This window comes from Pollicipes pollicipes, unplaced genomic scaffold (genome assembly GCF_011947565.3).
Source record: "Pollicipes pollicipes isolate AB1234 unplaced genomic scaffold, Ppol_2.1 Scaffold_4881;HRSCAF=5763_pilon_pilon_pilon, whole genome shotgun sequence".
Taxonomy (NCBI): domain Eukaryota; kingdom Metazoa; phylum Arthropoda; class Thecostraca; order Pollicipedomorpha; family Pollicipedidae; genus Pollicipes; species Pollicipes pollicipes.
In genome coordinates, this window is record NW_023596576.1 from 30,707,127 (window position 1) to 30,723,194 (window position 16,068).

At 54.4% G+C, this 16,068-nt stretch overlaps 1 protein-coding gene across 1 annotated transcript in view; it reads left to right on the plus strand.

Annotated features, from left to right (window-relative positions):
- Positions 1–14,529, plus strand: part of LOC119100243 (peroxisomal targeting signal 2 receptor) — a 21,168-nt gene extending 6,639 nt beyond the window's left edge. Inside the window, exon 6 of the mRNA XM_037223350.1 lies at positions 14,491–14,529. Coding sequence (XP_037079245.1) covers positions 14,491–14,529 — 39 coding nt within the window. The remainder of the gene's footprint in view (positions 1–14,490) is intronic.
- Positions 14,530–16,068: the final 1,539 nt, after the last annotated feature.

Consider the following 16,068-nt stretch of genomic DNA (forward strand, 5'->3'; position numbering starts at 1 on the left):
TGTGTGTGTGTGCTCGCTGGGGAGGTTTGGAGCCGACGTGGATGCGTGTGTGTGTGTGCTCGCTGGGGAGGTTTGGAGCCGACGTGGATGCGTGTGTGTGTGTGCTCGCTGGGGGTTTAGTGCAAACGGTGAATCGACGGACGACATATACGAGCTGCAGCCTCCCGAAACTTCACCCCATAGGATTTTAGGGAACGACTTACAACAGGGTGTTGAGTGCTAAGTCAGCAAGCTAAGTGATACCTGCAGAGATGCTGGCTACGAGCTAATGGAAGTAGTTCGTCTGGTCAGAAAATGAGTCACTCTAACCATGACATAGATAATCCAAGGTGTCTGTTGGCTGCTGACTGACGACACATATCGACGATCAGCCCGTTTTCAGGCGCTTGAATGGAATGTGGCGGGTGAATGCTTCCCGAGATATCTGGAGCATATCAAGATAATTCAATTTTAGTCGCCCATTGTTCGAAAAATTCGAGCGCTTTTTCGAAGTACTTTCGAATGGACGTCCGCGGTACAGGCTGTGACAAATACGACGGCATCCGCGAACAACAGCGGACCGTTGATTGAAACTTGGCTGCGTTTGCGCTCAGACTGCTGGCGCTCTGCCGCGGGTTGTTAGTCAGTACGCACATCATGCACGCAAAGAACCGCAGGGTACAGTGGGTCCATTTGTACGCACTACGGATTTCAAAACAGCCTTCTCTGCTGGCAAGTTCGCGTTGCTGATCTCAGTGCTTCATGTAAGGGTGTCGATTTGCGTTCTTTCGTGGAGCCCTAAACCCGTCCCCATTTGTTAAGTCGCCTCTCCCCTAACGTTGGCTTTGTGCCCAACATTTTTGGCTGGAATAGTACAAAAGCGTACGAAAAGTTGAGCATCACACAATAGTATATGTTTTAAACCTGCCGCGCAGTGGTGACGCCATGGAGAGCGCGGCGGCGGCGGCGTAACTCGACCCATAACCTCACAATGGCTGTCTCGAGTGAGGAGAACATTAGATATTAGGGGTGAACCATTTTATATTTGATGGCTTTGTGACGGGTATAAGTAACAATCAAATACCTTTTTTAGCTCGAGACCAGAATTTCCTTGTTGTAAGACCTCACGTGAAAACAAGGTCGGATATTTTTTCCGCGGCAGCATTAGTTCAGATTATAGTCCAGTTCAGTTAGAGAATGAAAAGCAGCGCTGGAAATAACGCTTTCGATGGGACGGATTTTGAATCAAATTCCCTCCTGAGCTAAATTTCTTGCTAGCACTCCGGAGCCCATCATCCGATTATTACAGTGGAGGTTCAACGAACCCACTTTACCTCGGGCTCTATCTCTATAGCGCGACAGGGCCTTTGCCGTGCCGTGCCACCGCGCGACTCTCGGCCGCCCTGTGACCAGGTCGACACTGAGTCTCCCGAAGTTCGGGATTCAATTCAGTTCACACGTCCCTGATGAAGTCGCCTACAGCCGGGTGTTGGTCGACAAGATACATCCAGTGTGACCAGCCGGAGCGGAAGCCGCCGGCGTATGGCAACACCCGTCCCCGCATTTACGCCAAAAGAGAAGTGTAAGGGTGTAAACACATTTTGAGTATAGTCACCCCAGCGCGATGACGAGATCCCCCACTGCCGTTAGACCCAGCAGGCCATGACTCAGACCCACTGCCGTGTATACCCAGCAGGCATGACTCAGACCCACTGTCGTGCATACCCAGCAGGCATGACTCAGACCCACTGCCGTGTATACCCAGCAGGTCATGACTCAGACCCACTGCCGTGCATACCCGCAACATGACTCAGACCCACACTGCCGTGCACACCCAGCAGGCATGACTCAGACCCACACTGCCGTGGTAATACCCAGCAGACATGACTCAGACCCACACTGCCGTGCACATCCCAGCAGGCATGACTCAGACCCACTGCCGTGTATACCCAGCAGGCATGACCGACCAGCACTGCCGTCGCAACACCCCAGGCATGACTCAGACCCACACTGCCGTGTATACCCGCAGTCATGACTCAGACCCACACTTGGCCGTGTTATCCCAGCAGCATGACCTCAGACCACACATGCCGTGAATACCCAGCAGACATGACTCAGGCCCCACACTGCCGTGTATACCCAGCAGACATGACTCAGGCCCAGTGCTGTGTACACCCAGCAGGCATGACTCAAACCCAGTGCCGTGTACACCCAGCGGGCATGAGTCAGACCCACAGTACCGTGTACACCCAGCGGGCATGAGTCAGACCCACAGTACCGTGTACACCCAGCGGCATGAGTCAAACCCACAGTGCCGTGTACACCCAGCAGGCATGAGTCAGACCCACAGTGCCGTGTACACCCAGCAGGCATGAGTCAGACCCACAGTGCCGTGTACACCCAGCAGGCATGAGTCAGACCCACAGTGCCGTGTACACCCAGCAGGCCATGACTCACGCGAAGAGATCGACAGTGACGGACTTCGATTAAGGTACCGGTGCTGACGTGGTCGGTAGCGTAAAAACAGGGCTGGCAAAAACGATCACAAATTGCCAATACCGGCAGCGGCCGGCACGCGTTAAAAAACACGGGCACCAGCGTGTTTTAAAGACGGCCCTTCGTGTGATTGCCATCAGGTAAAAGCAGCACATTCCATTGCCAGCTGGCCATCCAATCAACGAGCTACACCTAAACATGACAAGTTGGCACGTACCTGCAGGCAATATAAATTGTGCATCAAGTTGTTTGTGCATGTGCTTCGATGTTTTGTGTGCAAACAGCTAATTTAGTCGGAAAACATGCACGGTAGGGTCACTACTTTTTCACGCAAAATAATGTAAAACAGAGAGTCCTTTCACAGTTTTCCGACAAACACGACAAATTTATATTCCATATGTACATTTATGCACGTCAATCTCGGTCGATGAACCGTTCCTATAGACTCAAACTGGTTACAGGCCACAGAGACCCATTCCAGATACTGTTCACGCTATCAAAGCAAGCAGGACAACATGTTCCTCGCTGCAGGAAAACAGACACATGACGGCTAAGCCACATGCTCTTTTGATTTTAGTTAAGGCAGTCACCTCTGGAGGCTAATGCAAAAAATAATCGGCAGTAAATGTCACTGTTCAGGACACCAGACGTACACCCAGGTTAACAAAAACATGCAGCAGGCAACTCATTTTGATTAACTTTTAAGCGTACAGAAGAAGCTAGTCAATGATGAAAACAGTAACATCTCATTTCGGATGTCGCGGCGAAAATTGTGCCTGCGACCAACTCATGTGCCCGCTCGGGCCGGCAAATTCGCCGCAAGCGTGGCGGTTAGGCCCTGACGACACTTACCGTCAATGGAGCTCGTCTCAAGTTGGTAAGCATGAATGGCCACATTTGCCCTGGATTGACGTGTTCTACATAAAATGCTCTTATAGAACTAAAAAGACAATATGCAGGTGTGCATCGAAGTCCTTTGGCGTGAATTTCGTGCGTGCGTGCGTGCGTGCGTGCGTGCGTGCGTGCGTGCGTGCGTGCGTGCGTGCGTGCGTGCGTGCGTGCGTGCGTGCGTGCGTGCGTGCGTGCGTGGTGTGTGTGTGTGTGTGTGTGTGTGTGTGGTGTGTGTGTGTGTGTCACTGGGGCTTTACGACGCACTCAGCTGCTGAGGCAATGTGGCGTCGCCTGCCTCTCAGTCTGGCAGGAAGGACGGGCATCGCGGGCAAATCGAACCCCGTGCCTCTGGTTTCCCAGACGCGCAGGGGTTAACGCAGACGCGTTGACCACTATACTACCGGCACCCCGATGTGAATTTCATCTCATCGAGCCTTGTCCGGGCGCGTGCGTTCACATCTCAGTTTCGATCCAAAACGCGGCCCTCGTGCTGTAAGGTAGGGCGTGACGCGGACGGAGGGCTCCTTACCGATGAGCTCGCACCTTCCGTAACTGGCATGAATCCTGCATAGTACAGTGTGCACCGTACGCTAACCTTGCTGTTACACACATGGTGCTAATTTCCCCAATCATTCCGTTTGTAAAGGGCTCACGGTTTAAACAGCTGAATCAAGTTGGTGACCGTTAAGCTCTGTGTGTCATTAGGCCTTCACGACGTACTCAGATGCTGATGCCGTCGTCTTTCCCTTCACCCTGACGGGAAAAGTGGGCACAACGGGGAATCGAGCCCCCGTACCTCCGGTTTCGCGAACGAGCAGCTTAACCTCTACACAGCCGGACCCTCAAAGCCCTGGCACGTGTCAAAACTACTGATGGACGGTTGCAAATGGAAACTTAGAGGGAGATAACGACGAAGAAGTAGAATAGGACAGTAGAAACTCAAGCTCTTTAGCTCCGCGTTCTCTTCAGGTGTGCAAGGAAAGGACCTAAAAGCCCAGGGCAAAAATTATTGGGCCTCCCCTTTTCCCTGTTTTATTTCTGCATGGGCCCTGGCTCCTGTCTACGCCTAAGACCAGGTCCGACCGTCATTTAAGTCTCCGCTGTGGCCTAACAGGCGCCTACTCATTCCCACTTTCGTGAGCCCCACTACACGAGGCCTTCCCAGAATTGACTAGACCAGCAGTGAAGCAAAAAACTTCGAAGAAAAATCGCCTTCAAGGCGTCGCCATCGCTGATTTGCATGGGATGTACCAAAAAGAGCGTAAATTACGATTTTCACATCATCTGGAGTGATTCACGAAGTGATTCCTCTTGACAGATGGCATTCTCTCAGCGTGTAGCACGACTGCGCTTAGAGAATGCCCAGCTGCTGCAGCACGACATTGCAGCTCAAAGTGTAGCACAACCGCGCAACTCAGCGTGCAGCACGACCGCGCTGAGAGAATGCCCAGCTGATGTAGCACGGCTGCGCAGCTCAGCGTTTAGCACAACTGCACAGCACGGCGTGCAGCACGACCGTGCTGAGAGAATGGCCAGCTGCTGTAGCACGGCTGCGCAGCTCAGAGTGCAGCACAACTGTGCATTACAGTAAAAAATAAAATCACTTGTTTGCTTCTTCTCCAAACTCGGTCGCCCAATCAGATGATCTGTAAAGTGCATTGTGCAAAGTACGTTGTTTTGTTGGCAATCGGACATCACTTGTTCTGCAACGAACGCATTGAGGGGCTAACTGGGACAGGCGGAGAATAGATACCTAAAGTCTTGTTTTTGTGCGAGGCTCAAGGGTAACTGTGATGGGAGGATTTAGCCGTAGCCGGCACAGGTCCGTGTTGTTTGTGGTACGTGTTGTGCCTGATTGCTGGTTTGAAGGAACGAGGTCTAACGAATAAGCGGGGTGTAAAGTGGAGTTTGAGCGATGAGCCCGACCATTCAAATGGTGAAAAGTTTCCATCGCTAATGCTATACCAGATTTGGGCCACTAATTATATGTAGTGCAATAGGCATATATGGCAGCCACAACGCTAGCAGTTTGAGGGTAAACATACTCAAGCCAGCTTTTTATTATACAAAGTGTGATATTTTTCACATTCGCCACGATTCCCTTTACCAAAGCGATACTTTCAACTCATGGTAAGACACTGATCGCGCTTCTTTAAGACGGTTACACTTGTCACCAGCCTTCAAGACGGTTACACTGGTCACCAGCCTTCAAGACGGTTACACTGGTCACCAGCCTTCAAGACGGTTACACTGGTCACCAGCCTTCAAGACGGTTACACTGGTCACCAGCCTTTAAGACGGCTACACTGGTCACCAGCCTTTACATTGTCTATCCTTCCAGTTTTCAGCATGCCTGTTGAGAAGGTTGTGCCTCTTGAGTTGGAGTTTTAGATACAGATATCTCCTATCAGGCACAAGATATTGTCAATGGCCTCTCATCCGCTGGTGCCAGGTCACGCCACTCTGAATAAAATCGTCCTTCCGCGACCCGGACCACATTCCATAGAGAGACGGCGTCCGGGGCGATCAAAGAGAGCTATTCCCGCTGACGATATCAGGTCGTTTTAATTACAGGTGTTTTGGTGGATTACCACGCAATCTAAGTATCTCACATGAGGGCAGCTTCCCTCGGTTCGTGACTGGCATGTCGATATAAACGCGATGTAATGTAATGGGCGAATGCAACTGCACAATGCAATGCGTCGCTTCCTCCGCAGTCAAATATTTTTGAATAGACAAAAAACTATCTTTCTTAGAAGTCCCGGGACGCATATTGAAGTGGACTATCTGGAGACAAAAGTTTGTGGGGCAGGTTAGGTCAGCCCTGTCGGCTGAGCCCTTCTCCCAACCGTTCTAGAAAGTGACACAAATACCTGGGACCATCTCCGACCTCTGGGCCAACAGTACGCGGTCGCTTATGTAAATCAGGACCGGGGTCCACGGTTTAGAATGCAGACTGACAGGCCGCAAAGACCATAACAGCCTTTTTTAAAACAAGTACAACTTCAGAATTCTCATGTAAACACCTATTAACTTAGGCGGCACGACCACAAGGGTTTTGTTGTGCATTTCACCAAAAATGTCGTCCCGCGATGAACATAGCTTTCCAGGTAAGTACTTCCGGCTTTCTGGCCGTCACTCAGTCCGCTGGAAGCCGCAGCGTTTTGCTTGATCTTTAAGATATTCAAGTATTAATGCAACTCTAAGGTATAAGTGACAATTCTGTCCTTAGCATTATCATCGTTATCATTATCTATTCACAAATAACGTATCGTCATATTAACTCGTCTTATTTGTGCTACACTGACAATGTTACAAACGCCAACATAAATTACGCTTTTTTCGTTTTGCATACCATTTCTGTACCTTGCATAACTCCGGTCTAGGACTTTCTTAACCTGTCAGTAAGGAGTGCCTGAGTTAAGACATTCCTGAGATGCCAATCTTCGGCCACATTAAGGGGATCGACCCACCTGTCAGCGCGAACCCGACGCATCGACCCAGCCGACCCCGAGCACGGCAGGACATTGCTTCACGCGTAAATACCCATTACCCATGCCCGAAGACGTCGCCTCCTCCCACGCCTAACTCCCAAACGAAGGGGACATAGCGTTTCACACTTCAACGCGTTTGGACATCTGGAACGTTGTTACAAAGCCCGCTAGTCCTGGCCTGGCGCCCGCCTTCCCTAACTTCCAGTGAGCGTGTCGGCGAAGCACATCGCGTGCTTCCAGCAAGCGCCAACTGTCTCGATGTTGGCAACGGTAACCAGTCGCGAGGGGCTATGTGCTGTCGCGCACTTGAGAGGAACCGCACCCTGCCGCGTGCACGAGAGGGACCATGTGCTGCCACGTGTATGAGAGGGGGCGGAATCAGGCCTGCTCTTCCAGACAGAGCACGATCGCCGACGTCGCGCGGCGGCTGATCGGTTTCCACGCGGCATGCACATCTGACTCCGCCGGTTGCACGCCACTGGCTCGTTTGTAGGCTGTTCAGTGCATTTGCGAGGAGCATTATTCACGTGGATAGGACATAAGTAACAGCCTTATTCCTCGGAGAAAAGCCGACTAGAATGGAGATATAGATGGGCCGTACCATGTATATCTCCATTTTCCTTTTGTCCTGTCTATATCTCCATTCTCCCGGTTTCTCTCCGAGGAATACGGCTATTACTACTGTCTTACTGACTCGTTTGCTTGAAACGCGCCCGGTAGCCACCGAAAAACGCAGCCCACAAAAGGATGTGTGCAGAGGTCGCACCGGATACCGATTCCCGTTGACTGGCCAAACGACGCTGGGCTTTTCCACGGACGGTCGCGTGTTCTGGACGGCGGTGTCAGCACGCGAACACGGTCGCCAGCGCGCGCCTCCGACCGGCGGGTCCGCTGCCGCCAGCCGCGTCTCCGACTCGGCCGAGCCGCAGCTGGCGCCGAGGCGTCCCATGTGACCGGTGTGTCGGGCCGGCCGTCCCGGAGGCCGGGAAACGCCGCACCGCTCGGCGCCGCTGTTCCGGCTCGGGCTGCGCGCTCGGTCACGCAAGCCCACTGACGTCACCGAGCTGGTGCAGAGCGCCGGCGCCGAGCGTGTCGCCGCCTGACGCAAACCTTGGCTTTGCAGTGGAATGCCCAGCCGGGCTGCATGGCCAGTTACAGCGTTCGGGCTGCTTGCGCCATCCTGACAAAGGAGACGGAGACTTCTACACGGAATGCATCAGAACAATCATCTGTACGACGTCCTTTTGTTCCGATTTCGGAGCCGCAGATTTCAACGCCGCGCATACATACCACCCGCATGGAGGACACCGACATACCCGCATAGTCTAGACCGCGTAGAAGACCACACGTTGGTTACGCACAGGCCTCAATACCGTCGACAGAAAACCGCCTTCGTTCTGCTTGAAACCAGTTTTGACCCGTGAAGTCACAAATCCGGCCTGAGCGAGGGGCCATTCAGGTCACACTGCATCACTAGTGAGACTACACGCTATGCCCAATGATCTATAAATGGAACATATTAACGCCATCAGGACGCAACAACTAGACCCGATGATCGCTGACCCTCCGTTGCGGCGCCGCCAGCCACCCCTGAGCTGGCAGCGGTCATGTCGGCCCGGCGGACCCGAAGCCGCTACGGGCCGACCCCTCAGCGACCGCAGGTCTTATCCCAACCGGTCACACACCTGGACGGCAGCAGTAACACAGCGTGCGCCCAGTACGCGCCGCATCGCACACGGCTCCCCATCTCGGGAGGAGAGCTGTTCACCGGAGAAGCCGGCCTCGCCCGTGGTTCTGGCCTAGTTTTTAGCCCCTGCGCTCGGCAACCGGTGGGTGGCGTATATGAACTGAAGCTAGGTGCTGGAGGTACAGATCACACGGAAACAATCTAACTATTTAGAAATGCGTTAATATGCGCAATTCAAGACAGGTATGTCCATTGAACATATGTGCTCAGATATACCAGTCTAAGAACATGAATACTGATCATACACTAGACGAATACTGATCACAGTGGCATCGATGCGGGATGACCCCCGAAATGGGGTCGTAAGTGACGTCACGGGTGGGACCGGTGACGACGGAGCGCACACCCAGTCCCCCGACATATTTATGTACTCTCACACGGGCCCCAACCTCGCAGATTGGACATTCTCTGGTCATATTGGGGCTCTCGCGACACTGAGCCCCAATAAATGAAGGCCACTCTAGCCGGGCTCAGTGCTCCACCGTAGTGCTCTGCTTTTGTAAGCTGTCTTAAATACATTGTGAGTTGCGCACGGGCGTTTTGACGAGCGAGTGCACGGCTAGCGTGCCACAGCCCTGCCCGATGCTACGGAAGCTGCAGATATCTCGGTATGTGCTGACCATATGGCCAATGCGGAGTCGCGGCATTAGCGCGGCGGCACCAGCTCCCACCGACAGCAGTGCAGCGACATCAGCTATACGCGACATTTCTCGTACTGGGAAACTTATACAGCCTTTACCTGTGCGCGCCATTACTTCTACTGCAAGAACGTACATATTGGTGTTACACCAGAAACTTATGCCGTTTACACTTATACCCGTCATCATTCCTAACGCAAATACTTACATTCACTTCACTCACATCCACGCACATTCTTCACCCATATGCGACATTTCTCCTACTGTAGAAGCTCATATACGACATAAAAACTACACGAAGAAATTTATACTGCAAAAACAGATACCAGTGATTAGTTCCACAGCAAAGACTTGGCCACAAGCCTTTGCTGTACCACTAATGTCGCGCATAAGTCTTTGCAGTAGAAGTCGTGCAGGAGCAATGACTCTGTTTTCGCAGTACAAGTAATGAGGATAATTTTTCCAAGGATAAGTTTTGCCGTGTGACACGAATGTCGCGTACAGGTTTTTGCAGTAGAAATTAAGGTGTGTATGAGTAATGACTGTTCAAGCGTTTGCAGTAAAATTAATGACGAGTATCAGCTTGTGCAGTGTAAGTCCTGTCGCGTAGCGCTAATGTCGTGTATAAGTATTGCCAGTAGAAGGAATGGCGTAGCACTGCTGCCGGTAGGGATTTTTGTTGTAGCACTTATGTCGTACAGCCGGTCAATGCTTACCAAGATCTACCTACATAGCCACGTACCTACCTAACAAGTTCAATGACCCCTAGGCGTGACCCGAGGTCAGCCAGGGCAAAATAATTACACACGCTCATTGCTCCATAGAATCTAAATGCACGCAAATTTTGAAGAAACACTGAAGGTGATGTGCACGAAAACCTCGGTTCCGATCGGTGTGGCATGAATGAACGCACGTTCTGGCAACAAGGGCGAAGCCTCGAATTATTCCACAGTCAGCACCAAGGGCGAAGCCATGAATTATCCCACAGTCAGCAACAAGGGTGAAGCCCCAAATTATCCGACAGTCGGCAACAAGGGCGAAGCCTCGTATAATTCATGGTGGGATACGAGGTTTATTGAAGTGGCTTTAGGCTTTTTTGGTGCTCCGGAGTGGCCCCTGTGGTGATTTGCGCCACGTATTCGAGGGGGCCAATACACGGGTTGAGGGCTTGTGGCTGTGGGGAGGGGGGGGGGGGGGCAAGACATCGAAAGAGATACAAAGCTTACTAACGTCAAATCAAGTACCTTGCAGATTGAGGCTATGGACAAAAAGTGCCCAAAGCCTCCAAAGGACTACATACACACGACGCTATCCAATGAAGAGCTGTCCCAAACTTGACACTCCACCAACCGTACTGCTCTTGTTTTCAGTGGCCGAACTTTTCAATGGCTGCGTTATTTTTACTCTCCGAAAGCGGCCAGTGATAGCCTTAAACTGTGTCAGCCTGCTCTCCAATCGACGATCAGTTCCACCGGATGGCCAGACGGTCCAATCCAGTCACGTGACCGGACGGTCCCGGCCCGAGCACGTCCAGCGTCGTTCAGCCGATGGGCGCGGCTGAGCGTCTGTAGTCTGCCCGAAGCCGGCGTAGCCAAGGGCCGGACCAACTGACCCCGCAGACGTGAAGGCCAGACCACCTGACCCGGCAGGAGCTGAGGCCAGACCCCCGACCCCGCAGACGCAGAGACCAGACCACCTGAGACCACAGGCGCGGAGGCCAGACCACCTGGCCCGGCAGACGCGAAGGCCAGACCGCCTGACCCCGCAGAAGCGAAGGCCAGACCGCCTGACCCGGCCGGCGCGAAGACCAGGCTACAGGACCCGTCAGGTGCGGAGGCCAGACCACCTGACCCGTCAGGTGCGGAGGCCAGACCACCTGACCCCGCAGACGCGAAGGCCAGACCGCCTGACCCGGCCGGCGCGAAGACCAGGCTACAGGACCCGTCAGGTGCGGAGGCCAGACCACCTGACCCGTCAGGTGCGGAGGCCAGACCACCTGACCCCGCAGACGCAGAGGCCAGACCACCTGAGACCACAGGTGCGGAAGCCAGACCCCCTGACCCCGCAGGCGCAGAGGCCAGACCACCTGAGACCACAGGCGTGGAGGCCAGACTACCTGACTCGGCCGGCGAGGAGGCCAGGCCAGACCACCTGAGACCACAGGCGCGGAGGCCAGACCACCTGAGCTCGCAGGCGCGGAGGCCAGATCATCTGACCCGGCCGGCGCGAAGGCCAGACCACCTGACTCCGCAGACGCAAAAGCCAGATCGCCTGACCCGGCCGGCGCGAAGGCCAAACCACATGACCCGCCACGTGCAGAGGCCAGACCACCTTACCCGGCCGGCGCGGACGTCCGTAACGTCGATCTGCGGAGGCGCGCGAGAGGCAAAGCAGAGCCGGCCCAGTTCAGACGCTAATCTCTAGCCGCCAGAGGCTGGACACGCAGTTCCTGGCGGCCACCCCTACTAAACAAGCGCAGGGCTGTGGCTAAACAGGGCTGGAAATGAGCGGTGCCATTGCTAATCCACTGCGCCGAGTCCAGACGTTCCTGCCTAAAGGGCTGCTTCTGAATCACTTAGTCACAACCCTTCCGTCCAATGAAATTCCTACTTCACTGTAGTCAAAGGGCAGATTCGACCGCTCCGTTTGAAGCCAGTAAAAAAGCCGGGCGGGCTCGCGAACATCCGCGGCATACTTTAAAGAAAGTATTCTCAGTTGTATGGGGTTGGAACTAAAATATCCATCTTGAAGATCATTCCGTGCAGTCAACGGAGCTGCCCTTCTTAAGCTGAGCGTCTCTAGTTTTTTAGCTGCACGCTCGCGAAAATGTGCAGGCTACTTTGGGAAGACTATTTTAAGGTCGATCAGGCACCCATGACACCATAATGACGTCATTCGAATCCTGCCATTTCATTAGCCATGCGGCGATCAAGGACAAAACAAAATATAATTACCGAGTCGTGCATACCTGGCGTTCGTGAGCACAGTTTCAGGATATAATGGCCGTCAATCGGCTCTCATCAGTGTTGTGCAAGGTACAATGACGTAATCAAACAATGACGCATTGATGAACATGTTTATTACGCGGAGAAACTGAAACACAAACAAGTACTTCGAACAACGTGTGTTACTAAAAACAATTTAATCCGAGGGATATAGCCTACATTGAGTCTTGCGCTCATGTCGGCTTCTAGCGAGTGAACTACCGCTGGCGGTCTAATCTGAGTGACTTGTTTGCCGCCATGACAGGTTATATCCTTCAACCAAAACGCGTCACCTGTTTCACGCTTTGGGCGAAGCCAGTGCTTTTTCTAACGTAATGACCAGCGCTGGTACTTCTGTACACTCTCTGTACATTGTGTTTGCGATAGCGTCCACAGGTGACACTCGCGATGCATGAGCCCCTACGGCCTGAGCTATACCACAAACCGCAACAGCGCGGTGAAGGGGAGAGGGGGGGGGGGGGGCAAGACGCCAGCGGACCAATGCCGCCTCCAGCGCCGCGGGGGACGGCAACAGGGCGCGGACGGCGTTGGAGAGGTGGGCGCCGGCGGCTCCGCTGCCAGCGGTGGATCTTGCTTAAGTGGCTGGAGGGGAGACATTGAAGGTGCAAGGAAATCGTCTTCCACACTGCATCTCCGGGCTGATGCTACCATTCAAGAATATATGTATGTGTGTGTGGGGGGGATTCAGCCCTTTCGAATATACGAAACTCCCCTCCCCCCCCCCCCCCGCTCCCAATGGCAGCCGCAGCTGCTTTGACGCCCCATCTGAGCGCAGAAAGAGCCTCGGACGATTACGAATTGCTGCTCGTTACTACTCGATGGGGCGTTGAAGCGAACATTGCTACTTCTCAACGCGCGTCACTGCGCAGACGACCCACGCACGGGTCCGGCCTGCCAGGATCACAACCAAGAATGCTGTACAATTACAGCCGATCCATATTGCATGCGTAATGGTTGCCAGCCAGGGCCTGCAGGGGCCGTGTGCGAGCACCAGTAGGTTACCGCACCACTCGCCAGGTGCGGGTCAGACACCAGACACGTGCAGGAGCCGTGTGCGAGCACCAGTAGGTCATTGTACCAATCAGCAGGTGCAGGTCAGGCGCGGGACACGTGCAGGAGCCGTGCGCGAGCACCAGTAGGTTATTGACCCACCCAGCAGGTGCAGGTCAGACACCGGGCACGTGCAGAAGCCGTGTGCGAGCACCAGTAGGTTACCGCGCTGCCCAGCAGGTGCAGGTCAGACACCAGACACGTGCAGGAGCCGTGTGCGAGCACCAGTAGGTCACTGTACCACTCAGCAGGTGCAGGTCAGGCGCCGGACACGTGCAGGAGCCGTGCGCGAGTACCAGTAAGTTACTGACCCACCCAGCAGGTGCAGGTCAGACACCGGGCACGTGCAGGAGCCGTGCGCGAGCACCCGTAGGTTATTGACCCACCCGGCAGGTGCAGCTCAGACACTGGGCACGTGCAGAAGCCGTGTGCGAGCACCAGTAAGTTACTGACCCACCCAGCAGGTGCAGGTCAGACACCGGGCACGTGCAGGGGCCGTGTGCGAGCACCAGTAAGTTACTGACCCACCCAGCAGGTGCGGGTCAGACACCGGGCACGTGCAGGGGCCGTGTGCGAGCACCAGTAAGTTACTGACCCACCCAGCAGGTGCAGGTCAGACACCGGGCACGTGCAGGGGCCGTGTGCGAGCACCAGTAAGTTACTGACCCACCCAGCAGGTGCAAGTCAGACACCGGACACGTGCAGGGGCCGTGTGCGAGCACCAGTAAGTTACTGACCCACCCAGCAGGTGCAGGTCAGACACCGGGCACGTGCAGGAGCCGTGTGCGAGCACCAGTAGGTTACTGCGCCACCCAGCAGGTGCAGGTCAGGCACTGGGCGCGTACAGGAGCCGTGTGCGAGCACCAGTAGGTTACCGCGCCACCCGGCAAGTGCAAGTCAGACACCGGGCACGTGTAGGAGCCGTGTGCGAGCACCAGTAGGTTACTGCGCTACCCAGCAGGTCCGGTCAGGCTGCCACGCTGTGGTGCGTTTCACTACGCCACCGCGTTGACCACACACGCACATGTCGCAGACCTTGTCATGCTGATCGTGAGTTGGACAAAGTCAACACGGAGCTAATCAGGCTGCCGGATGGTGAAGCCAGCCGTGCTCTTCAGCGAGGCGGCCCGGCCGGGACAGAAAGCAGCATGCGGGCGCCCAAGGTGCCACATTATGACCGGCTCTGTCAGGCATTCACGGCCAAGCTGCCGGACACGGATGCCGCCTAAAGCAGCAGCCTCTTTCAACAATCAGCCCCCGCCCCCCTCCACAACACGCACACATACACACACATAAAAACATTAAACAGCGCCACCTTCGCCCGCTGGCAAAAGGAACAGGTCCAGTTTGTTCTGAGAGAAGGTAGCTCTTCCGAGTGTTGGGCAGTGTGCCCGGCCCGGCCGCTGCCGTCTGCTACCGCTGCTGCTGCCGCCGTCAACGCTGCCGCCTAGTCGCCTGCTGCTGAGCGGCGAACCGGAAGCGCCCCTTCCCCCCTCCCACCCCGAGAAGCACCGATGACATGACCGCTCGGCCCACGTGGTCCATCCACCCGACGGTACAAGGGAGGCCTCTCCGCGCGACCCGCTACAGCCAGGGTCGGATCGCCGCCGACGTCGGTCATGTCCTGTCATCTAAAGGTACCGGGTTCGATTCCCCGCGGTGCCCGTCCTTCCTGCCAAGGTGACAGGCAGGCGGCGCTATACAGCCTAGCAGCTGAGTGCGTCGTAAAGACCCCATGGCGCACACAGGTCTGGACATGAGGTCAGGCGAGGCAGCGAATAGCACAAGATGGCGCTTAGTGGAAACACAACATGCGATCAGATCACATCAGATCAAGAAGGCAGACCCGGATCCAGATCCAGTTCACGCACAGTCCAGTTTATCCCGAGCAAATATATACCAAATTAGTCACCTGAGTGTATGTACATCCAAGCTATCAATGAAAGCCCTACTGATTTAATAATCCCACGCCCCTGGTACCTTTTCATGTACGTTACTTGGATGCGATTATTCAACTTCTAACCCATGCCAGCTTGTAGTCTCACATGATGGACTTCAAACAAGAAATCTTTTGTAGTCTGCTCGAATGTTTTGGTGCTTTACCACGCGTAAAACAACCACCGTTCCAAACTACCATTCAAGAGGCCCAGCCGTCCACTGCAGACGCGCTGGCCCAACCAAGGAACTGGGTGTAGTCCACTGAAACCACGAGAGCCCACGGCGCCAGCAGGCACGCAAGAGCAACATTACACCAATCAGCACGGCCTCCGTCAACTGCAGGTGTCGAAAAGGAACCAAACGATGCAGCACTCAGCGGACGCTTCGGCCTCGCTACTCACCGGTCTGAGCGGCACGCCGACGATAGCCGCTGTAGGCACGTGAGCATCACGCCGGCGAGAGGAACTGAAGTTGGGCCGAGGGGCTGGGTCGCATTCTTCCATGGTTCAGTGCGCCTTGCACTGTGGGAGTCCCTCTATCCCAAGTTCGTTGGCGCCCCTCTTTCTAATTTTTCGAGCCTGATCCTGACCCTAACCTGGTCATCAGCCTTGAATTCGGGGTGCATTTCTACTCAGGCATGATACCCTGTACTTGGTCAATGGGATTGTATCCTCTTACGGTTTTAGTGAACCTATCTTAGCTTGGAGCGTTGTCCACCTGTTTTTTAGCAGTCCCATCCCCCTTATCTGGACCCCGGGTGGTCATTTGCCCCAGGGTAGTCATTTGCCTATGATTGTCTGAATTCATTTATTTAGATTGCAAGGCACGCC